Raw genomic sequence first — 26,531 nt, 5'->3', positions numbered from 1 at the left:
TTTATTCAGCTTTATAAAAAGTGCACATTTAGCCGTAAAGTTAAGAAGGATGTGTCTGACAAAATAGAAATGAGATTTTTAAAAAGTTTTTGGCTTATTGCAATAACGTAGGGTCCGTGTATTGTCTGTTCATCTCTATCTGCGACAAGCTTGTTTAAGTCCTCTGCTGTAATCCTATTACATCACATCAAATTATTACCGAGATGTAACCATGATGTGTTTGCAGACAGAGGCATTATTATCTGAGACAGTACACAGCAAAGACAGCTAATCACAGCAAACACTCAGGTAAGAATGGCTATTTTTTCTACACAGAGCAGATTGAAAATATTAAAATGGTTAAAGCTATTCAACAATGCAACACCACAAGCATTTTACTGAAGACGTTACTGAATTCACTATATGCAGGATGCACTAACATGCTGATATATTATGAGAAAAAATAAACAATTTTAAGTCCATGCATTTTTACATTGTAAAAAAGGTTGACTCAACTCAATTTACAAAATTGTAAGGCAACTTGCTGTACAGCTTTGTACAGGACTTTACTTGAGTCAGCTGAGTCAACTAAAACAGTTCAACTTGAATCGAGTTTAAAATGGAGTCATTTTTTATTATATGCTAAATAAAATAATATATGTAATGTTCTATAACACATTATAGTTTCCATAATGCAGTAACAACATTTCTAAAACCTGCTTCAAATGTATAGGCATACTGTAGACCTTGTCCATGCTATCTTACATTTTTGCTAATTCAATTTGTTTATGGGTGGGAAAATTTGAGGTGGCAAAGCATCTGCGATAGCCAGATTGAACAAGATTATTACTGACGCATTTCTGAGTGTGTCTTGTTTATAGCATCCAGAGAAAAAGCTCATCTGGATATTCTCAGGCCAGTGGCTTACCATACACTGAGGAAGCCTTATAAACAAAGGTGGCTCATTGAGATTGAGATGCTACAAATTGCTACAAATTTAACTTCTCAGATGAATACGTGAGAAATTGAATTTCTCAGATGAATATGTGAGTTGTCATTCACATCATGCAGAAATAAAGGAACACTCTAGGTGTCAACAGGAACAAAGCCCTTACTCATAGCAATATAATCTGATTGTAGTGCAATCCATTACTTGTAGGAGAGTAATCTGCTAATTCCACCTCAACCTTGACAACTGTAACAGACTCTGACAGACTTCATGCCACAGTCAACTTTGATTACATCATAATTACAGCATTAAAGTAACAGACATTAAATACTTGTTAATTTTTAAATAAATGGATAAATAAATGAGTAGTCTGAACATAAATTTCCACAATAATGTGGTTCTCTTCAGTAGCACCCTTCAAAATATTTCAAAAACTGAATAATACCTAATCAACAATAACAATAATCATTGTAATGGACAATTGTAACAAACTCTATTGTTATGAATATCTCGTGCAACAGAAATAAAATCTACTTTGATTACATCAAAACAACAGCAGAGCAGTACGATATTGGAAAAATCTGACATTACGATGCTTTGTTTTTCTGCAATATAAATACAATGTCACCAAATGGCTTGAATAGCTGTATTTGGGGAAAAGAATCACTGTAATGAGTTTGACTGGGGTGATTTGTAAGGGTGTGAATCATGTATAAAAATAATAAACAAATTGCAAACAAGGATAAATACAATAGAGCAAAGAAAAAAGTCAAATAAACAGTGCTTTATGATTTTCCTGAGGCAAACAGTATTCAGATACAGAAATTGAATAATGTAAGACATTTCTTCATTAAAGTTACAATTGTTGCACGATATTGTGCCTGAATGCTTCAAACTCTCTTGAAATGTCTTTAAAACACATGCAAATGATAAAGTTTCACTCTGTTGCGGTCATACTTTGCAATAACTCCACAAATCTAATGTATTCTCATCTATTCAACTGTTGATCATCTCAGCATTGCATATCCTGCAATGTGACTTATTGCGGACACATATTGCAGAATATATACTAAAACAATATATTGAGCAGCCCTAAACTGCACCACAGTAACTGACTGTAAACATACTGCAAAACTTTTTATATGGTCTGTCAATATAAAAGTGAGTAATGGGCATGTCAAAGTGTAGAGGATATTGCACACAATGGGCATCTTCAGATGGAGCAACGACTTCCTTTTATTGTCCAATCCCTAGGTGAAACCAGCTGAACTGGAAGTTGCTGAGATTATAAGACCTTGTTTGCATCTGGTATTTAAAAACATTTTCGTTGATCTAATCACAAATGGACTACAAGTAGGTCTGAACAGGGTGTGAAACATTTTGAGCTTGTCCAATTTTGGCCACTTCCAGAGGTGGTTGAAAACTGATTTGACCAGATTGCTCTAACAGTGCAAATGCACAGGTGGCTGAAAGTGTTTAAGCAGATGCTAAACACCACTTGTTCACTGCTCACCTCCAAATCTTACATTAATATTATATATTTAGTAATATACATAATTATACTCCTATTTAAGGATCGATCCTTGTGATACATTGCCAGTATCGGAAATATCAATACTTTAGGATTAATCCACACACCCCTAGTATCTAATATTTAATTGAAAATAAACAAAATAATCTTTATATTTTTAATTAGTCAATGCATAAAGTAACCTATTTATAAAGGATTTTAATTTTTTTCTCGTACTTTTAATATGTATATATACTTTTAATTATGAAAATTGCACTATATGTTACATAGTATTGAAGATCAGAGAAAGTCAAACTGACAGCTCCAAACGCAGAAGCAAATGCTCAGACTTTTTTTTTATAGCTTGTACAAATTATTCAAGCAAAGTAAATTATTAAATTGCTCAATTATTCACCTAAAGATTGACAATATGCTTCAGCTAAATAAACGTTGTCAATTTAGATTACAGATTGACATAAAGGAATGTCTGTATTTTTTATGATTCCACTTATCAGGTCTTCATAGAAGATTCATCATGTCAGAGTCACCTGAGATTGAGGAACTACCAGCAACCCAGACAGGTAAAAAAAAAGCCCTTAGAGTTTCACAGCAATTTCAGAACTCGTCTTACAAACATCAGTATTTACTGTAATCATGAGGTAATAGTGGAGATTTCCCACATGTTGTGATATGGCCAAGATTACTTTAATTGAAGGTTATGGTCAGTATCTTGTAAACAGTTTATTATTATTATTATTATTATTTAATTAACCCATTGATTGCAATGTGGCAAAACCTCTTTGTAGGGCCAAAAGGTGTCATCCATGATTGGAGGAAGTTTAAACTTGAGAGTGAAGACCATGAAAGTATCCCTTCCAACAAGAGAGAGCTCCTCAGACAGATGTCCAACCCTAAATCCAGTGATGACCCACGGGAAAAAGTGAACCGCAAGGTAATCACAGAAACATATTGTCAACCTTATTTGTCCAAATACAGTTGGAAAGTTTGAGATTGGTAAAATTTTTTGAAAAATAAATACCACGTCTACATTCGCTTGTTAGAAATAGCAATTTTGTGAAAGATCCCATTTTCTACATTAAGAAATAAAAAATATATTACCTTGTGATTATAAAGTGGATTGGTACCAGCCAATGATAAAACACATCAGAAAATAATTACCAGGTTTCACTAGGAGGAAAAAACTTTCAGTTGAAAAATTAAGGGTCCCAAAATCGATTGCTGAGGAACACCCATAGATACTTACATTAGAAGTCATCTATGCTATTGTTGTCAATTGGAAGGAATGTGTCGATATAGCTGCCATTTTAGCTGCCACTACACTGAAATGAATATGGCCCAAGGTGCAGTGGAGAACTAGCCATCCGAAACCAGAGATATATACACATATATACATATATCTATGATCAGGAGTTTACCCGGTAGTCAGTATGCAGTTTTTTTTTTAAATCCTGAAAATTATCATTTTACACCATTTTTCTACATCGATGGATAAAGGACCACACAGGCATTGCCGACAAAGAGCATGTGTTTGTGTGTATGGAAACGTAATATTTTCCCTCCCTGTTAAATTTGATCTAATCCGTGTCCTGAAACACCCCCCTCCTGCTTTCACTTCTCATTCTAACAGAGGGATTGATTCATTTGTGATTGAATCTCTGTAATGACTCGTTCACTTAACTTACAATAATACAAGTTTCTAGCACTTTTCATTGTTTGCTGATTTTATTCAACAAAACTTGCATAAGCCTATAATTTAGTACAAGTTGGTGCTACTTTGCCTAATGGTCAGGGCAGTAAGAGATTGTATTATCATCAATACATGTTTAGCACAAAGGCTCGTAGCATACAAAAAACGTAAATAACAAAATCTTACCTATTATATGTTCTGTCTTTGTGCTTTGTTTTCTTGTTTGCTCATTATTACACCCGTACACAGTGCTAAAGTCCAGTATCTTCAGATTGCCTTTAGTCTTGACTAGTGCGGTTGAATGACATTTCTCCAGGGAGAACAGTACAAATGTGGCGGCCTTATTGACGCATGCTCAGGGTCTGTATGCAATATCTAGTGTATATATCTATGAGGAACACCTAAATGAACTTTGGATATCCAGCAAAGAAAACAACCTATGTAAACTAGTTTAATGCCAATATAAAAAGTCAAGATGAGCAAGTAAGACCTGTGGTGCTTAATATTTTTATTTTAAATATAATACATATTTTTGTCGAGATTCCTTGATGAATACAAAGCTCAAAAGAATAGGATTTGCGCCAGACAAAAATCTTTTGAAATACTTAGATTTTTTTTGCTAAATAAAACTACTTTCTTTCTCTAAAACATTTTAACTGAGCCCAAACTTTTGCACAGTTGTACTGCCTTATGGACATGTTGACTGCTTTCCTATATTTTCTTCCTGATTAGATACAGTGGGCCAAATAAATAATTTAAAACTGAAAATTATAATAAAATGAACAAGATTACTAACATTTCTTTAATATCAGCTTAATCATTTCACAATCAAGTCACTCAGGTAGGACCAGATTTGTGTGTATATTTATTAAAACAGTCCTATGTTCGACCATCCGCAGATGAGCGTTCAAGAATACGAGATGATCCAAGAAGAGGACGAACAGTGTCTCCGTAAGTATCGCAAGCAGTGCATGCAGGATATGCACGAGCGCCTGAGTTTCGGGCCCAAGTTTGATTCTGTGTTTGATCTGGAGAGCGGAGAGGCCTTTCTGGATGTCATCGAGAATGAGCATCGCCTGACCCTAGTGGTGGTGCACATCTATGAGGATGGGATAAGAGGTTGTGATGCCCTCAACAACTGCTTGACTTGCCTGGCAGCCGAATATTCCACCGTCAAATTCTGCCGAATTCGAGCCTCAGCCACAGGAGCGGGTGAGCGTTTTTCAGAGGACGTTCTGCCCACACTGCTGGTCTACAAGGCTGGAGAGATGCTGGGCAACTTCCTATGTGTTACAAAGCACATGAACGAGGAGTTCTTCGCCACAGACGTGGAGAACTTCCTAAATGAGTACGGCCTGCTGCCAGAGAAAGAGTTTGCAGCAAGTCCTGATGAAGAAGAGAATGCTGATGTGGAATAATCAGAAGTTAATTACTTTAGTCAACCTGTCAGACCTATTTCAGAGATAGAATGAGTAATGACGCTGTGACTGCTGGGCCATGATTCCCACAAACACGCACACCTCAAGGCATTTACTAACAGCTGATTTACAGCAGTTTAATACTTCATAGTGTTATCAAAGGCGCACAGTCATGCTTGTTTCATTAACCAGAGCTCCCACAAGTCTTTCAAAGACTTTTCCATGACTGTTCCAGTAGTTTCTGATAAGGGTTTTAATGCCCATTCAAATCAAATTTTCAATTTTTGAAGCAGCTGAGTGGAAAAAACCCTGATTCATTTAATTATTACTTTTGTAAGTCAGTTCTTTGCTCTTTACTCCACAGAACTTTAAAAAACTTAAGACCCACATATATTGTGTATCGCAAACTGATGTGACGTCTTCTCAAACAATATAACGCAAAATTTAATAAACCTTTTAGAAAAGTTTGCATCGCATGGTAAACCATTTTAAAACTAGAAACCTAAAGTTCATTGTCAAACTTTGATGTTGACTTGAGAACGCCAACCTGACTGCGCTAGGACTGGAAATGGCAGTTGGCAGGAAGCACAGTGGTTTCTCAGTATTTGCTAGGCAGCTGCTAAAATGTTTATGGCATTGTTGGTTGCTAAGCATTTGCTAAATGGCAACGCTCGTGTACATGTTTGATCAAATGCTAATACTTCATAGACATTTCTAGCATATGTTATTGCACTTAGATAATCATTAATAGCTTCACTTATCATCATTACCAAGCATAGTACACAGGAAGTCCCATTGCTAGCATGAGTAAATTGAAATAATACCCAGCTCCCTTCGATGTTCTGATGTCGAGATATTGCTGTTTTTAAGGGGTTGCTAGGTTAGCCTGTTTTGTTGCTATGGGGACAACTGACAGCTTAGTGATGATACATCAAAGCTTCTTGCACATATGAGTGATATAAATCAACCTCGATGTCAGAAACTGGACTTGGACATTATGTAAAAATAGCTTGCCAAATTTTATTGAAAATATAATGCTCAATCAGTGTGAAAGAGATACATGCAAAAATGGCTTGCCATATCAGTAAAAATATGGAGTTTAAAAATAATGCTTAAAATACTTTATTGGAAAACAATAGGTCTGAAAAAACTGACAAGATATAGCAACAAAATCTAATGCAGAACACAGCTAAATGGACAAATATGGGGCTTGTATAATTTTGTTTAATGCCCGGATTGTTAAAATGTAAAATAAAATAAAAAATTGTTCAAAAATTATAAGTCCGATTGGCATGAGGAGATATAGCCACAATCGTGAATGCAGAAGGCACATTTTGACAGAAATTTGGGCCTTGAAGCATGAACGGCGAGAAGTACTCTCTCAAGACAACATAACTAGAATTGGTTTCCAGTGAAGATGTCATGTTAGATTTGGCTATGAGGCTCTTTTCTTTTTAAGGTAATCTCTTTTTTAGGTGTTGTGTCTTTTTTTAACCACCTGTCGATTTATAACCCCATCACTGATCTCGCTACCTGTTTGTCTGATCCAAAACCTCACCTCTAATTCTAACACCTAACCATAAACCTACCATGGGGTATTAATTTGGCGGGGAGTGACAATTTGGCACACAGCCTATTCACATCCTTCTGTCCGTTGATGTCAGACGATCACAAGTGAAAGTATAAACACTGAAGAGTAGCACTAAGTGAAGGTTTTATATTGGATCAGTACAAAAAAAAGAAAAAGAAATCATTAGTTGCACTGACCAAACGTTGTACTGAGGAAGTATTTTAAATAAATGATGCTTTTAACATGATCAAATAATCCATAAAAAAATTTGAACAGTATACCTGGTTTTATTCTCATTTGTTTACGTATGTATGATTTATTTGTTTATATATTTATTTATTTGCAGCCTTGGTAAGTATAAGACACATTTTCAATAATATACAGAATCATGGTGACTTTTTACTGTTTATATTCATATAAAGAATTTAAAATAAACTATTTGATACATTTCTGACCTCTTCAAGTCTATGAAGAGTTCTGGTTTTCCCTTTTGAAACTGAAGGTTTGCCACTCATGAACACAAATGGTCAAACATTGACACTGTAGTTGTCATTTACTGTGTATGGAGCTGCTGTCTGCTTAATAAATAAATTTTATCACAAAAAAGTGTGACTTCATTTGTTGTCATGCTGCACTGCATAAAATCAGAGTGACTTCATTCATTATGAACTAAGGCAAAAATGGTCTGAGGGCACTCCTCGCTCTTTTGTTTTCATTTCCATACAAATAGTTGTGTGCTCCAAATGTCATTCCAGGTTAAACACGTTCAGACAAGTACCAAAACAAACTCTAACATCACATAGTCACAGGATTATTGTGTCTTGGAGGAAGAGTGTGTGCAAGTACCTGCAAGTCAATATGGATTTATGTCTAAAAGAGACTAATAAACTTTAGAGCAGGGGTTTAAAAGGGGGTGAATTATTGTTTGTAATGGCATTCACTTTTAAAAAGTGAGCAAATCCATTGCTTTTTAAATTAAGTTGCCTTGTACGATTTTACAAATTTAAGTGAATTGAACATAAAACAATTAGGTTGTCTCCCAAAAAAAAAACAAAAAAAAAAAAAACCTCAAGATCTGTGTTGTTAGCACTCATTTATTTCTGGGTGCATTACTTGTAAAGCAATTAGTTGATTTTCTAAAAATAAGTAAGTATTCCCATTGCTATTTAAAAAGTAAGTAAAACCATTAATTTAAAGGGGTGGTCCACTAAAATATCAAATTTTAAACTTCAGTTGATGTGTAATGTAGCTGTGTGAACATAAACAACATCTCTGTATGTAATACGTTCAAAGTCCCATGCAAAGGGAGACAGAGTTAGCTTAGCAAAGCCTACATCAGACTAGGTTTGGGAATTTAAAAAAATACATCTGGGCTGGTGAGATCACAAATGCTTCAGGTTACGTGCATTCACCACGCGCAGCAAAGGGGTGTGGCCTGAGGCGCTGTAGTGCTGTAATGTAGCAGAGAAAGCTAAAATGCCATCCAAATGCTGCTATTTTTACAGAGCTTGATTTGTTTCTGTATTTGGGCTTCCAAAGGACACGACACAAAGATAGAAGTGCCCACAATTTCATTTAAATTATGTTCCAGAGAATTATAAAAAAAAACAAAGCTAGCATTTGACAAAGGACAACTTCCAGAATCTCTTCCAGTTCAGTGCTGGATACAGCTAAAAACTCCTCCAACCAACGAAGCTGTGGATTGTGAGCCACAACCCGTAAATATTTTCATTTGTTAAAATTAATCTATTACATGCACAGTTTCCCTGTGTTTTAGGGAGGATGTAAACAATGGGAAATGCTGTTTGGCACTGATATCAATTTAGCTACAAATTTATGTTTAACTGTCAAACCGCTGTAAAAACCTACAATCTTTCGTAGCGCTGCAGTGTTTCTCTGTGCAGCCACTTTCCGCCCGTTCTACATCCCAAATAACAAACTCACAAAAGATACGAGGATGTTTCATATTTCTTACACATGCTTATTCTGAATATATGTGAAAGACACTTGTCAGATTTTGCTTTAGAGAGCAGACATGAGGCACAAACTGATATGGCTAACAGCTACCCTGACAGTATTTACACAGCGCAAAGGCGCCATGTACCCATTGATTCATTCATTCATTTTCCTTTGGCTTAGTCCCTTTATTCAACAAGGGTCACCACAGCGGAATGAACCACCAACTTATCCAGCATATGTTTTACATTGCAGATGTCCTTCCAGCTGCAACCCGGTACTGGAAAACAGCCATACACAATCACATTCACTCTCATAAACTACGACCAATTTAATTAATTAAATTCAAGGCGCTTGACACTTTTCCTGGTGATGTGGAACCGATCTGTGATTCACAGCACATTATGTGTATCTGACCAATCAGAGCCTCTTGAGGGCGGGCCATTCAGAGGAACTAGGAATTATGACAGTCGTTTTCATTTTAGCAGAGTAGCTGTATATAATCAAAGTATGGACAAATAACCTGATTTTCTACAAATGAAGCATGAGCACACATCGCTTTGCATCTCATAAACACAACCAAGCCTTAAAAACACACTCTGGACCATTCCTTTAAGCAATTAGGTTGACTTTACTGAAATGAGTACACCTGTTGCCTTAAAATTAGGTAAATGAACGATGCAAAATTATGAACATTAACTAAGAGGTTCTGAGTTACATCAGGTTTAAAGTAACCAATCACTTTTACAGTGTACTTGGTGTGATAAAGGTTGATTTACAATTGTGGAGTGTCATTGAATGACATCAGGACTCACACAAAATATTTTTACATCAATTATATTTTACGCCTCGGGCATTTTCCGTTCAGTTATTTTGAATACATCAAATCCTGTATGACATTTTAAGTGGTAACAGAAGCCAGACAAAGCTGGTTTGATTTTGAAAACATAGCACATACTGTTGAAATCAGACTCATTAAATCCTCTTTGATTTTTTTTCCTTTTTTAAATATTCCCCAAATTATGTTTAACAGGGCAAAAATGTTTTCACAGTATGTCTGATAATATTTTTTTCTTCTGGAGAAAGTCTCATTTGTTTTATTTCGGCTAGAATAAAAGCAGTTTTTAATAAAAAAAAAACATTTTAAGGACAAAATTACTTAAGCTAAATTTTATTTTAACTGTCTACCATGAGCAAACCATTATTGTACAATAGCTTGCCTAATTACCCGATCCTGCCTAGTTAACCTAATTAACCTAGTTAAGCCTTTAAATGTCATTTTAAGCTGTATAGAAATGTCTAAATAATATTTACTGTTATCATGGCAAAGATAAAATAAATCAGTTATAAGAAATGAGTTATTAAAACTATTATGTTTAGAAATGTGTTGAAAAATCTCTCCATTAAACAGAAATTGGGGGAAAAAATAAACAGTGGGGCTAATCATTCTGACTTCAACGGTTTAAGGCAAAGACAGCATTTTAAGCAAACCTCAAACATTCACTAAACACACATAATATGACAACTATTTTTGTTTTCTTTTGATTTGTTATGAACTAAAAGATTAGTATGACTACATGCCAGGTAAAATATTGCACAACAAAGAAAACAAAAAGGAAAAAAACAAGACACGTGATTGCGTAAGGTGCACTTTAGGCATCTGGTATGTTATTACCCAAATAACACCTTAAGATATATTGGAAATGCTGTTTTTCTAACTCCATGGAAACCATTCAAAAACACAACAATGTCCATCAACAAACCATTTTTGAAAACAGCAGACCTGACCTTAATGTTTTATTTTCAAATCATGTCAAAAGAATGAAGCCATCAGTGAGGTGAGAAGGTAAATGTTGTGTAGTGTTAATGACTGTCAAATATTTGTATGTGTATATATATATTTTTTACAATATAATGGCTCTATTTAAGAATTATACTTGAAATCAATTTTTAAGATCACAGTATATTACACATACTCACTTGTACACTCATGCTAACATATTCAATATTTTCATTTTCATTCACTCAGATACAGCAGAGATACGGCCGTGGCGAGGAGAGCAATGGCTGCTGATACTGCAACACCTGAGAGAGAGAGAGAGAGAGAGAGAGAGAGAGAGAGAGAGAGAGAGAGAGAATTTGAATTTTCAACACACCTTTAATACAATTTTTAAAGACATTATACATCAAACCAATCTTTACATTTTAAAACTAAATGACTCACTTTAAAAACCCCTTTATAACACCAAATCGTTTCAAAACACTTAAAATCTAGATTTATAATCAGGTAAAATCCAGGTTTGTACAACCAAAAAAAATCAACCAAGATCCTGGATTTTACAAATTAATAATGAATAATGATAATGAATAAATAAATAAATAAATAAATAAATAAATAAATAAATAAATAAATAAATAAATAATAAAACAGTTTTTTACCTTCCTAGTGTAGTAAATAGCCAATTTTGCTTGACCCAAAAAAGTTTATGAGTATTTACAGAGGGGAAAATAATTGAACACGTCATGTTTTTTCCTGGAAATTATATTTCTTAAAGAGCTGTTGACATGGAATTGAAAACCCAAATAATACAAACATAAAAATTAAACAAAACAAAAATAATCTAAAAATTTAGCTGTGTAATAACAATGAAAAGAAACAAGGAGAAAGTACTGAACTGGAAAGGGGCTGCCGTTAGCTTTCTTTTATACTGGTAAACGAGGTTACCATTGTTATTAGCTGGTATTAAAGCCATTTAAAATGTCACATTTAAAAAGATGCGGCTTTATATACAGCAAGATTCTTAATATTCACATCTGCGGATTGTCATGGAAACCCTGTGTGTTTTATAAACAGTAGTTTCAGTATTTAGGCAGAAGAAAATGTGACATGTGAGGTGAAGAGGAGAGTTATTTATTAAGGGCGGTTCTAGGATTTCATCCTCGGGGGGAAATCAGTGAGAATGTGGCAAAAGAGATTATTGTCAAAGTTCTGCCTCTTTCTAAATTGAAACCAGTGTACAATTATGTAGCAGTTAAAAGTAACTTACACATTAAAACAATTACAATTAAACAATTACCAAAATAATACAAAAATGCATTTAATGACATAACAATGTATTTTCGGCAGTGCAGTTCAAACTGTAAAAACTGTTAAAAAAATAAATAAATAAACGTTTTCAAAAGGGTGTGTTTTTGCAGTGATACCAAATAGAAACATTTAGTGAAAAAAGTTTTTCTTTTACTTCTATAAAGAACTATTTGTGGAATGAAAAGGTTCTTAAATGGAACCACTGATGGCAACAATGAAAATGCATTTTTAAAAGTCTACATATGTCTACATATCCTTTTTGTCTACAGATACTTTTTGCCAACAAAAAACAATTGTCATCAAATTATAATTATTAACTAGTAAAACTGGCATAGTCTACCCAGAGGTTTAGATGTTGGTCTTGAAAAAGCATTCACTGACCAAAAATACTGTAAAAGCATTCACTGACCATATATATCAGTTAATGTTCACAATTCCCAATTACAATGTTCAATCACACCAAAAAAAATTATATAATTAAAAATCTATTGCTAGACTAACTAACATGAAGTTCAAATATTAAACTTAAGATTTCTTTCTTTTACAACTGACAGCATGAATAAATACAGAAGATTTTGACTTTGCTTCAGTAATTTAAGGGGCTGGACAGGAGTGATTAAGGATATTCTGGCAACTAATATTCTGTCAAACTGATTTCAACAGAGAAACACACTGTACAAAAAAGTTTAGTTACTTTATTTATAGAAGTAAGTAAACCTGTTATGACTTGGAATAGTTACGTTTACTTTATTTTATAATTTTGCACACGGTTCATTTACTTCATTTTATAGGACAAATGGATTACTCACCTTTTTTTTTTAAAGTAAAGTCAACTAACCCCTTTAAAATACAACTGGTTTACTCTTTTTTTTTTTTTTTTTTTAAGTAACATCAACAAATGACTTAAAAACAGAGCAAAGACAATTCTTTAGATTTCAATTAAAGATAACAAAGACAAAAAGGCGTGGGGTTGTGAATACTGACCCCCGGCTAAATAATTACCACTTCCCTCAGATAAAAGCGGCTACTAAATTGCTAATCCTGACCCCACCCCTAATCCTAAACCTATCTACACTGTGGACTTAAGTGGGGGTAATAATTTGGCGGGGGTCAGAAGAATGGCTAACAATAAACCAATAAATGGCCTGGCAGTTTGCATGATTGTCAAGGTAAATCAACTGCAAAACTCATAAGGCAATCCTGCCTAAAAGCATAAATAATACAAAAATTGTGAAAACACACAACTTTCTAGAGTAAGCTGCACAGGCCAGCTTGATCAGATACATTCTTATAGTTTTAGGGGGACTGTGATGACCTGTAAAAACCCTGTAAAAATGATCTAGAACTGGCCCTTAGTTTAATTTATGATTTTATACATTTATAGGGAATTTGACAGCAATAAAATGTGAGGATGCGCAATCCCGTGGCTTGGGGATGTATTGATAATGAAATTTTGACTAATACTGGTAAATTATGACTTTATATTTGGAAGTAACTATTTTCTCCCATTACATTGTGTCTTCCACTAGCATAAACATTTCTAAAATGCGTATCTGCTGTGTGTGTGTTGTTACGTCATATAGAAAACACCAATCAAATACCTCATGTTCCTCCAGCAAACTCATATAAAGTTGATAAATAGGTAAAAATAATCATCATTTTACCAACTGACTAACTGTGTTCTTATCAGTCAATAATGATGATGAATTTAAGCATTTATCTGTAATACTAATATGGTTGCCAATATATTATGCATCACTAGTGTGTACCTGGGGTTTAGAATAACCCAGAGTTAACGAAATCAAGTGTGAAAACCCCTCTTCCTACTACACTTGTCCCAAACATATTTGAGTTTCTTTCGCTTGATTAGCATTCAAAAGAGGATAATTGATTTGTACTTATACATTTTTTTACTAGAAGTCAATGGCTACAAGGGGCGACACGGTGGCTCTGTGTGGAGTTTGCATGTTCTCCCCGTGTTTACATGGTTCCTCTGGGTGCTCCGGTTTCCCACACAGTCCAAAGACATGCTGTATAGGTAAATTGAATTAACTAAATTGGTCGTAGTTTATGAGAGTGAATTTGATTGTGTATGGGTGTTTCCCAGTACCAGGTTGCAACTGGAAGGACATCTGCTGTGTAAAACATATGCTGGATAAGTTGGTGGTTCATTCCGCTGTGGTGACCCTTGTTGAATAATGGGACTAAGCCGAAGGAAAATGAATGAATGAATCAATGGCTACATGGTACTGCTGTTCTTCAAAATATATATTTATGTGTTCAACAGAAAAGAGAAGCTCATTAAGGTTTGAAACAACTTGAAGATGAGTTAATTGTGAGTAAATTTTAATTTTGGGGTGAACTATCCCTTTAATTTTTTGGTGAGACCAACTATTTTAACACCACAAAACAAGGAATATTATTTATTCTATTCTATTACTAAAGTCATTCCACAACCAAGAATTAAAATACGTGATTTAGAGGAAGTTGCAATTATCAATGATTTTAGCCACTTACCAGCATAGTATTGCGGTGCTTTCTGAATTTTGAGATTTTCATCTTGGACTACTGAGTTGATATGTTCACTGGAATCATCACTGTGGCTGTCAGTTATCACTGATCCAGTGGAAAGTACTGGAAAAAAAAGACATGTACAAACATGTAAACATTTAATCAATGGGCATTGTAGGCTTGTTACACTTACAAAATGAAACTAGAAGGAGCAGGTTGAGTTGTGTTGCCATAGAGACGATAATCCTAAACTCCCCAAGGCCCTGTTATTACAAGGGATCTGATATTCTCCAGCCTGTGGCTAGTCACATTACAACGGTTTTCCTTTTAACCATACATGGAAAACCATTTGTGGCCTTCAACTGGTTTGAACAAGAGACGAGGTGTAGCTGGCTATTATTTTGAGCGGGAAATGAGGCAGGGTGTGTCACAAAAGGTCTGTATGTGCTCATTTAGAAAAGGTTTATCCCTTGGTATTCTCCAAATCACACACCTATACGCATTCTTGTCTGTTTAACCATAACTATTCTATTGACTTTTTGTGTTCAGTCATCCTTGAGTCCTATAGAACACTGCAAGGACTTGCTCTACATTGCACAATACTCTTAGAGATGACACAAACAAACACAACAGTGAAATTCCACTATTTTGCTATTCAAATAAGCTGTTATACCATGAAACACTCAAATAAAGTAAGATAATGGTTTAATTAATCCCTAAAGTCTCATATTGAAATATAAAAAACATACACTGGTTGCTCTCCAGACTAATGTCTATGTCCTCTACTGGTGTTTCACAGTCCAGCATCTCTTTCAGACGCTCTGCCACATCAGCTGTGTTTTCATCTGGGAACATGTAGTCACACACAGAGAGGCTGGAAAAGGGCATTGGGGCAAACACACGGCGAGGAAGAGCCTGTTGGCCAGTGGAAAGACCTAAAAAAACAATATTTAAACTCACTACACTTATTGAAACTATGAACTTCAAAACAGTACAAAATTCCTTCAATCAATGAAGAAAGAAATGGCATCATATCGCCATCTGGCGGCCATTTTGTAAAGATTTCTAAAAATCTTTAAGCGTTTGTTTACCTATTTTTTATAGCCATCTTTTATTCACCCTCACATTGTTCCAAATTTAAAGACTTTGGGTTTTTTTAGTGGAAAAGCTTTGGTTTCTACACACTACTACAGCATGATTACCAGCTTTCTTCAAATAATTTTTGTTTATGTTCCACAGAAGAACAAGTGTCTTGATTTAGAATGACATGATGAGTATAAATAAGCCTAAATGATGGCATTACTTTTATTTCTATATGCACTGTTTTTTTCCAAACATCATGTGTAAGACATTGTGCTCAACTGTACCTTTGTGACTCCCTTCACTCATTAAAAGATCTTCTAGAAACATCTCCACTCTAGAGGAAACTGTGTTTATGATGTCTCTTTTAATAGCCTATGAGTACAAAGGGAAAACAAATTAAAACTATATCCTAAAAACAGGAGAAAGTGTGGTCATCTGCAATGCTTGAAGTAAATTCAGACATCTTAACATTAGAATGTACAGAATGGAAATTGATATTTATTTGACATTTAGTGATATTCAATGTAAATTGAACCATAATGATAATAACATGTAAAGTTAATTATAATTTAAAAAATTGTTAGAATAACGTCAATTATTCTTGTGATTCAAAGCAGAATTAAGCGTCATTCAGTGTCACAATACTTTGGAAATCATAATATTTTTTTGATACAAGGCTTTAATGACCTGCACTGCATGTCTGGCTTTAGGTTTGTTGCTGTTTATATAAGCCCTGCAGTGAACGACTCCTCGAACTCTCATGGAGCCACTGCACACTTGAACCACAGCACTGCACCGCTCGTCCACATCTGACTTCTCCTGCAACATTAATATTCTTATTACACAACTGTCAATATACACACACACACACACACACACACACGTGCACACACGCACACACGCACACACGCACACACACACACACACACACACACACACACACACACACACACACACACACACACACACACACACACACACACACACACACACACACACCCATGCTCCATTCAAACAATTGATGTAAATGAGAAGATTATCATAAGCTCACATTTGAGACAAGGATCCGCACAGGTAGTATCTGACGATGGCTTGTCTTTGGGTTCTTTTTCTGGAAGAAAAAAATGTACATTTTATTTTATATATATAATTAATATGACAGAGGGATTATTTAATTAGTTTTTACCTGTCCTATGAAGAGTTCAGCGTCATCTAATGCCTGTCTGCCACTTATGAGACAGTAACCAGCCTCAATCTGTTTAGCCCACCTCATAAGACCATCCTAGACAAGAGGAAAAAAAAGAAGATAAAATGCACAACCCACTGGCCTACTTTTATTCTATTACTTTCTTGTTTATACACTTGTTTATACAATGGCCACTTTATTAGGTATTACTTCCACTTCTTGTCAACTGAAGCACCTAATCAGCCACTCACAGAGAAGCAACTATATGTGGTTAAGCAAATCTGCTCAGATTCAAATGATCTGAAAAAAATTAGTTAAAGGGATAGTTCACCTAAAAATAAACAATCTGTCTTTGTTTACTTTTACTCTCCCCTTTTTCTAAACATTAATGAGTTTCTTTCTTCTGATGAACAGAAAAGATTTCTTGAAAAAGATGTAAACATGCTTTTAATAAATTGCTATTATTTTTTGGTTTGTGTCCAATGAAAAAAGAAAGGTTGGAACCACATGAGCGTAAATGATGAGTAAATTTTAGTTTTGGGTGAACTATGCCTTTAAGTGACTTCGAATGGTTGAATCTGCTGATCTATTGTTTTTTTTTAGGCATAACCATTTCTGGGCTTTACAGCAAATGCTCTAAAACAGGGGTCACCAATCTCGGTTCTAGAGGGCCGGTGTCCCTGCAGGATTTAGCTCAAGCTTGCTTCAACACACCTGGCTGGGTGTTTCAAGTATACCTAGTAAGACCTTGATTAGCTCATTCAGGTGTGTTTGATTAGGGTTGGAGCTAAAATCTGCAAGACACCGGCCCTCCAGGAACAAGTTTGGTGACCCCTGCTCTAGAAGAAAAGAAAACGTGAAAGAATAAGACCAAACTGGTTTGAGCCGATTAAAAAAGCAAAAGTAACTTAAATAATCAACTCAAATAACTATTTTTTCACATTTGCATCCTTTGACACATTTTTACAATAATTCCATATAAAAACCCTTTCTCAAAAAACATTGTGCATTAATGAAGTGTGCTCCACAACTTGACAAACCACCTGTCGAAAAAAACTCTCTCTTGCTCTCTTAAAAAAACACTTTCCTCCTCTTTACACTAAATCATCTGAGCACAAACATTTTCATTGTATAATTAGCTCTTCTTGTGTGCATTGCCTCTTCTAGTTGAATCGCCGAATTCAAAAGTGTTTGCTAAATGACTACATTTAAATGTAAATGACCACACATTACAGCCGGTGTCTGCAGTATGACATCTCTGAACACCCAATTTGTTAAATATTAAAGCAGAAAAGCAACAACAGCAGAGGAAGAGCTGTGTGATGTCAGCCTAGAAATGGTAATAAAAGCCATGTTCTCAAATGATGCGACCCAGCGAAGTGGTGTAAATAAAGGGAGAAGGGAAGAGAAGGGAACCAGGAACTGATCCCTGAGGAACCCCGATAAACAAGATGCGGCCTGTACCATGAAGCTGGATTAGCTGGCTATAGTGGGCAGAAGATTTACATCATGAATGTGCAGCTGATAAAACCTCTATGATGATCACATGTCAATATGAGGTCCAACCCAGAGCTCTAGAGAGTCTACCATGTCTTCTGTCTCACCTTCATGCACGTTTCTATGTTATCAGAGGAAGAACCTATGAGAGGGATCTGCAGATCCACCTCAACAGAGCAGGTTAGCATGGGCCAGGGTGAAGAGACTCCTGTCTGATACTTCCAGTCTGCTGGCTTGGCCGAACTCTATTAATCAAAGCGCAAAAGAAATAAAACACAACAAAATACAATTTCTCACACTATTTTCTTTTAAACAGAAGAATTAGTCTCGAACCTTTGGATCTTTTACATCAAATGTTTTGCAGACAGCTCTGTACAGTTTAAGTTAAGGATTATGCAGATTTTTGAGGTTCTTAAAGGGTGATGCTTTTAGTTCACAGGAGAAATATTATTGAAGGCCATGTGAAGGATACTTCTTCGTTTTGGAGCAGATGTGCAGGGTGACTCGCTCAGTCACGTCCTCCTCTGACAGGTCCCACAGTCTTCCCTTAGTTATGTACTTATCCATGGCAAATATAAGCTACATAAAGAGACCAGGACATACTGTATAAGTAATGATGCTGTGATGGTTTACAAAATGTTCTTTGACAAAGCAAAATAAAAAAGCTATTTAAATTATATCATTTAAATTATATTTAAAAAAAATAATTGTACATAATTGTACAATAATTGTTATTATTCAGTCATTTTAAAATAAAATAAAAAATCATTAGTTCAAGACACTCAGAAAGTAGGTGAAAAAGCCCAAGAATTTTGGAACACAATAGATACCCCTGAAGCACTTTTTTTTGGATTCTGTATTCTATCATTAAAAAATAAGTTATTTGCTCTGGATAAACAAATTAGCAAATAAACTAGGGCTGCACTGGGGTAAAATGCTTTGTAATAAATATTTATTATTTTATAAAACATAATAAAAATATTTAAGACTTGTAATGTAACTCAATAACCTACATTATACTGCTTTCAAAGAAGAACATATTTAGGTTTTTTGTTACATCGCGAGAAATATTGCTATAGCCATACTGAACAGCGACATTGAGTATTACATATATTCCCAGTATCGTGCAGTAGCCCTAAAATAAACAGACAAATACATTAATGGTATACCCTTTTTAAAGTGTTGTTGGCATCTTTGGAGAGTTCAGGCGGAGTTACTATAAACAGGCCAAGAATACAAAGACCTCCCGGCAGCATGCGGGACACCTTGAAGAGAGAAAGTTTAAATATTTATTTGTATACAGACAGTCATGAAATGGCCTCAACAGGGTCCAAACCTGAATATTACAGAGATTGTATGAGATCACCTGAACAGAAAAAGAAAGATATGACACTGTAAACCTAAAGAAGATCTCTCGGAAGTGCTAAAAAGCCTGATATTACACAGCACATTATTTAGGAAAAACAGAACAAAACAGTTCAAGTTGTGCTTAGTGCCAAGGGAACCCACATTAAACATAGACCTTTGCTTGTAGAGGAAATGTTGTGCTGTTGTTTTTTTGTACATATTTCCTACATCTTGATATATTGTAGATGGTTTTCTTGTGATATATCACAGAATCGCTGAAATTGTGATATATTATTATTGAGAATAAATAATGTAATGATAGTATTGTATCGTGAGCTTACCTGTGATCCCCACCCTTAATATATAAGGTGGGAATCACAGATAAACTCATGAAACAATAGTATCACGCCATTTTTTTTCTCAGATAATGATATATCATGATATTAGCATGGGTATTTAATGTATGTATGTATGTGTGTGTGAATGTATATAAACTGTATATACAGTATGTATGTATATATATATAATCAGTGGTGCCTGCAGCTGTACAACAGTACACACTGTGCCTACCTATCATGAGGGGGCGTAAATTAATGCTGCTTTTTTATTTATTTACTTTTTACATGAATCAAATTTATTAATAAACAGTATACACTACGATATACTGAAAAAGGAATGAGAATAAATAAAGGTGTATGTTTGTGTGTTTTAAAGTGTGTATGATGGGAGATGGGTAAAGAAATATATTGGCTTTAGTTTTGCTGGCGGTTTTTTCGGCACACTAAAAAATACAATTCAAATAGCTATTGTTTAAAACAAGGTTCAAAATGAGTTAAAGAATAAGGGATGATGGGGCAGGGTGGTGCTGGATATGTGCTTCCCTTTGAATAAAATCATCCCTTGCTCCGTTCCTTATTCTTTCTTTTCTTTTATTATGACCATTCTTAATGTAATGTATTTTTTATTTAGTGCCATGTCAGCACCCAAGGCTATCTTCATGGCAGGAATCTTTCAACAATAAATATACAATTTAAAAATCAACAAACAAAATAAAACATAAATTAAATAAGATTTTTTGTGTTAATACATGATAAAAATTCTAAAATCTTTTCGGGTGTTACTTTGTCAAAAATGTCCTTAAAAGAGTTAATTTCATAAAAAGTCCTTCAGGAATCAGTAAAAGCAGGACAGTCCAGTAAAATATGTTTTACAGTAAGAGGAGTTTTGCAGCACAAACACTGAGTAGGGTTTTCACCTTGAAGAAAAAACCATGTGTTATTCTCGTATGCCCAATACCACATCTGGTAAAAACTACTTGATCAAATCGATTCTTAAAATGTCTTAAAATTCTGTGTGAAACTTGAGGTTTGATTTCATGTAATTTATTGTTTTCTAATGCATCCCATTCCTTTTGCCACTTGTTTAAAATGTAAGCGTTGATAAAAGGTTTCATCTCTGATGGAGGAATTTGGCATTTGTTCACTACTTGCTTCAAAGCATCTTTAGCAGCTGCATCAGCTCGCTCATTGCCTAAAAGTCCGACATGTCCTGGAACCCAGCAAAAAATGATGTGATAAAAATGATTTTGTAGTTGGTGAACTTTAGTTAAAATATTATCAATCAAAGGATGATTATTCGTTGAAGATTCCATAACTTGGAGGCATGATTTAGAGTCTGTAAAAATGATGGATTTCTTTTGTTGGGCATTTTCTATATACTCCAATGCTAAAAGTAAAGCGCGGGCTTCAGCTGTGAATATGGAGCATTCTTTAGGCAGACTGATTCCATAATGTTGTTGACCAGTTACCATTGCAGCTGCTACGCTATTTTCCACCTTAGAGCCATCTGTAAAAATAGGTGAATGCTGAGAATATTGGCTTCTAATATCCAAATAATGTTGTCTGTAAACATTGGGATGAGTTACTCCTTTCTTCTGATGTCCTAAATCCATATTGATTATTGACCATTCTTATTATCATTATTAATGTTGTAATTATTACCAGTGTTACTAATCTTTTTCTTTTTTTAAATTTATTTGTTAATTTTTCTTTTTCAAATATCTCTCAAAACCCTATCAATCCAATCTTTTTGCTTACACCTATACACATTATAACACAAACACACAGACACATACACAAACACACACATTTTTATAAAAGGTTGAATGTTAGCAGTCAACTTATGTTACATGTTTGGTTGTGTGTACAGGATTAATGCTTTATGTAAATATTGTCATATATCTTGCCATCACTATAAAAAAATACTGCCCACCTGCTTGGCATGTTCTGTCAGCCACGCCACATCAATATCATCAAGTGCACTTCCTCCAGCTGTAGCTTTTGTCTGCCCCTCGCTCTCCCTGTGAGGAGTCTGCACTGCTAACACCACAAAATCCCTCTGAGGAGACGACTGTAAAAGAAAACAGTCAGGAAAGAAAGTGTGTTTCTGTGACCTAACATGTTTAAATACAGGTTAGTTTCGCTTTCTTACGTGACCAGCGAGGAGTCCTGTGACACATGATCCAGGAGCTGCCTGAAGACCACTAAGGTATTCCTCTACAGCTTCATCTACGAAGTAACTCCTTCCCATTCTGCCTGTTAAAACAATCAATATAGTAAATGGTAATAATATATCAACCAGCTTGTAAAATACCTAACTACAAAAAATATATTCTGTTATGTTTTTGAGGTAGATGTGCCATAACAGTTAGGGAGCTGGACTTAAAATCCAAATGCACAGTTTACAATGCTCACTTCACATAACTGTTATTTTAAACTATATGCAAAATAAATAAATAATCCATATTGTTTTTCAGTTAGGTACTGCAGTTATTAAGGGAAAATGTTATTAGCATTATGGTTACACTTTGTCTTAATGGTCCGATTGTGAAATTTAAGATCCATTGCATCTACGTGTCAACTTATTCTCATTCGATTATGAGCAGACTGTTAGGTTGGGGTTAGGGTTAGTGTAAGTTGACAATGACTTATAGTCAGGTAAATGTCTGTAGAAGCAGTATTAACAGATATTAAGCAGACAGTCGACTAATACTCAAATGTACCAACAAAATAAAGTGTTACCAGCATTATTACTATTAGTAACACAATTAATACTCCCACCAATACAAGTGAGAAATTGAATTAGGGTAAATTTTCTTACTGAAATGGTTTACTTAATCGACTTTTGGTCATGACAAATCTTCTGTGAAATCATTTTCATGTTGTGGCTAATTATTGGTGCAGGACCAGTATTAAAATCTCTGATTATTTTTATTTTAAGGATTTATATGTATCTGAACCCTAAAATGCGATATTACTCTTGCAAATGACACCCAACCTTAAATGTAAAAGGCATCTGAATAGTTTCTTGTATAAAAACTCATTTTACACTGTGAAAATACACATTATAAAAAATGTTTAATGTTTAGTTTTTGTTCAGTTACTCATCATTATTTCTTATTACTCATTGTACTGCTATATTATTGGTTTAAATCACACAGTTATCTACTTATTTTAATACAGTATTAACGATTGTCTGTTTGTTTACTCTGATTTGAATTTACTTAATATATTAAACTATTTTTGTTATAATTATTACAACACATTTGATTTAATTTAGTTATGCCTATGTTAATTTTAAAACTAAGGTAAACCCTTTTGAATTGCATTATTGGCGTCAAACATTATAATTATAAGATAATATATAATATAATACACAAGTATAAAAATATCTCTACAGTCTAGTTCCAAACTACAGATACACAAAACAGTTGAACGTCCAACAATAAATCCATAGCCATACATATAAAACATCTTTAAACATATTGAGAATAACGATATCTTAGCAAACACAACAAAAACAGTGTCGTATATAGAAATATATAAATATATAAGAAAAATATACAGCAAATAAAAACCTTCAGATCATGCACACTTCTTCAAACAGCTGATGAGCTCTCACAGCAGTAGTAAATGGACCCAATACGTGTGACATGTCGTCGCATCAAAGTGACGCACACCAATTCAAGAGACTTGATTGGACAATACGCGTGCAGGTCCGTGCTGCTTTGCGGCTTGAGTTTACATCGCTCAAATATGACGTAGGAACTACTAGCTGGCTGCTAATGCTAGCTGTTGCAGTGAGCCGGAGAGATGGCGGCACTTCTTCAGCAAGCGCTGGAAAGAACCGAGGTCAACAAACTGCCGAAAGCCATTCAGAACAAGCTCGAGAAGGTTCTGGCAGAGCAGCAGACGGAAATCGACTCGTTGAAATCACAGCATGAGCGGTATAAAGCAGACTGTGGTGAGTAACGGCAGCAGGCGGGACAGAGAGTCATTCAACAGCAGCTTAGAAAGTAGAAACGTTATCTACCCTCATTAAACCGCATGCTTGGGCTTCATACGCTCGTTTATACTGGTTAAACATTATGAAGAGCAAATTGTATGGTCATTTGCTCCCATGATGCACTAAAATGTATCTACTACTAATTCTTGTTTTAAGTTTAGTTAACCAAGTTAGTAACGTCTGTAGTTGACTAGATAATGGGAATAAAGTGGAATATTAGCTCTCTTGTTAACCTTTTTGGTAAAAAAAACAACAACTTTTAATTGTGGTTATTTATTTATTTGTGACTTAAAGGGATAGATAAGATCAAGTTGTTAAAGCTTTGCGTTTCATTCTTCTGTTGAATGCAAAAGAAGATATTTTGAAGAAAGCTGAACACCTGTAACCATTGACTTTTATAATATAAAAAAACCAAACATTTAAGTTATTGGTTGCAGGTTTTAAGCTTTCTTTAAATGTTGTCTTTTTTGTTTAGCAGAAGAAAGAACCTCAAACAAGTGTTGGACAAGTAAAGGGAGAATAAATGATGACAGAATTTTATTTTAGGGTGAACTATCCCTTTAAGTAATTAATTAAGTTGAATCAACTTAGTAATTTTAACTCCTGTTACACTGAACTGAATTAAAACAGCTCTTATGACTTGAGTTTAAACGCAGTTAACTTATTGTAATATTATGATAATGTAAGGAATCTTATGGTGTCATCACTTTTTTTTTTTTTTAACTTATCACTTTATTTTTAACAGCACTCTAATTCATAAATGAGCAAGTCCTGGTTATGAATGTGACGTTTGCAGTAAAATCTTAAAACGGAAATTCACAGCAAAAGTATATGTTAAAATTATATTGAAACATCTGTTCTTATTTTCCAAAACAACTTACCACAGAGTTTAAGGACCAGAAAAATATCAATCTGTAAACACTTTTTTTATACTTTAAATGAGGAAAATAAACATGTGTTATGGATTTGACCAACAAAAGTCTGCAAATGTACAGCATACAACATCCTTTGTAGAAATGCTCTGAATTAAACTGCACAACCCAAAAGAAGTAATGCTCATCAAAAGTATAAGAGTAGGTTCTCTATAGAACAAAGATGATTCATTTTATTTTATTTAATATTTTTCCAAAAGTGTCGTTATGTATGGGACATCTCTCTGTTATGGATGTGAAATTGCCACTTGTGTGACTTTGGTAAATCAAATATATTAGTTTGAAAACATTGAAAGAGACATTAGAGTATTTCTGAAGTACTGTAAAACACTTGGTTTCACAAAAAACAAAGAAACAGTTTCTGTATTTTGGTGAAAACGTAATTTTTTTTTCATGGTAAAGTTGACATTTGCATGGAATTGCTCAAATGCTCATGAGTGTCTAAATAAGTGTTGTTAAAGAATCATATTACATGTATTTGTATCTACAGAGCAACAGTACTTTAATCTCGAGAAGAAGCTTGCTGAAAGTCAGGAGCAGTTTCTATCCCAAAGTAAGGACTACCACAATATTAAGGAGGAAAACAACCGTCTTGGTAAGTTATGTCTTATTTTATTATATATATTTTTTCCTTTTTTTTGGATCGTATTGACAGAGATGGTGTATAACATGATTGCGTGTGTTTTGATTGTTAAGTGGAAGAGCTTAAGAAGTTAAAAGAGATAGAAGAAGTGCAGGGAACAACGCAAGAGGTAACTATTTGAGTTTCTCAACTCATATTCATGTGTATTTTTTATTTGAGTGTTTAACGATGACGAAGATATCCAAATGTTTATGCATTTCAGAGTAAGCCTCCTAGAGCCAAATATGAAATCGAGGCAGAAAACCGAGAGCTGTCACGATTGCTTGAGAAGAGATCTCAAGAAGTGGAAAACCTCAGTGGTAGGAGTTATGGCACTGTTATATGAATTAGTGATCAAAGTTGTCATTACTTGATCAATTTGACTGTTCTTGTGGTTGCTATACAAAAATATCTGTACAACTAATAAAAATGTGAGATTTTGCCTTTAAATTAAATATAAAACATTTATATAAGTGTAATTTTACAATCTTTTGAAAAAAAATCTTGGTCAAGTTGATTCGTTTGTTAGTATTTTTTTCCTGACTAAAGCACCAGTACTTTTGACATCTGTAATTGCTAACATGTTTTGTCTAATGATGTCAATTCATTCCATATTTTCATTCCTCTACATTACCAATATGCAGAGGATCTCAAACGTCTCAATGACAAACTTGTGGAGACCAACACAATCAAGATGGAGCTCCAGCTTAAACTAGATGAACTTCAGTCTTCTGAGGTTTCCATTCAGGTAAGCAGGGACTTTCATTCAGCTCTGTCTACAACAAATTAAAGGCATCATATGCTTTTTACACTTTCACTTTTTTTTTTTTA

The 26,531-nt window shown here is 34.5% G+C and overlaps 3 protein-coding genes across 4 annotated transcripts in view; 2 read left to right on the top strand and 1 right to left on the bottom strand.

Annotated features, from left to right (window-relative positions):
• Positions 1–237: 237 nt before the first annotated feature.
• Positions 238–7,740, top strand: pdca (phosducin a). Its single transcript, NM_001291500.1, is given in 4 exon segments — positions 238–288; positions 2,954–3,019; positions 3,245–3,390; positions 5,046–7,740. Coding segments are annotated over 3 exon segments (711 nt in total). The 5' UTR covers positions 238–288; positions 2,954–2,973; the 3' UTR covers positions 5,565–7,740.
• A 3,120-nt stretch (positions 7,741–10,860) lies between these two features.
• odr4 (odr-4 GPCR localization factor homolog) lies at positions 10,861–23,786 on the bottom strand. Its single transcript, NM_200616.3, is given in 14 exon segments — positions 10,861–11,175; positions 14,696–14,812; positions 15,439–15,624; positions 16,057–16,144; positions 16,460–16,591; positions 16,824–16,883; positions 16,959–17,054; positions 18,563–18,700; positions 18,789–18,825; positions 18,928–19,034; positions 19,625–19,720; positions 22,074–22,211; positions 22,293–22,396; positions 23,719–23,786. Coding segments are annotated over 13 exon segments (1,362 nt in total). The 5' UTR covers positions 22,392–22,396; positions 23,719–23,786; the 3' UTR covers positions 10,861–11,107.
• Positions 23,787–23,921: 135 nt separating this feature from the next.
• The window catches only part of LOC141378042 (nucleoprotein TPR-like), a 55,751-nt gene continuing 53,141 nt past the window's right edge, over positions 23,922–26,531 (top strand). For both annotated transcript variants that reach the window (XM_087240719.1, XM_087240718.1), the window contains exons 1-5: positions 23,922–24,104; positions 25,569–25,673; positions 25,775–25,830; positions 25,924–26,020; positions 26,345–26,448. In XM_087240719.1, coding sequence (XP_087096845.1) covers positions 23,954–24,104; positions 25,569–25,673; positions 25,775–25,830; positions 25,924–26,020; positions 26,345–26,448 — 513 coding nt within the window. In that variant the 5' untranslated portion in view covers positions 23,922–23,953. The remainder of the gene's footprint in view (positions 24,105–25,568; positions 25,674–25,774; positions 25,831–25,923; positions 26,021–26,344; positions 26,449–26,531) is intronic.

This window comes from Danio rerio, chromosome 2 (assembly GCF_052040795.2).
Source record: "Danio rerio strain M-AB ecotype USA chromosome 2, GRCz13ab, whole genome shotgun sequence".
In the NCBI taxonomy this organism is placed as follows: domain Eukaryota; kingdom Metazoa; phylum Chordata; class Actinopteri; order Cypriniformes; family Danionidae; genus Danio; species Danio rerio.
Note: the sequence above shows the minus strand (reverse complement) of the source record. Positions and strands in the feature narration are given on the sequence as shown.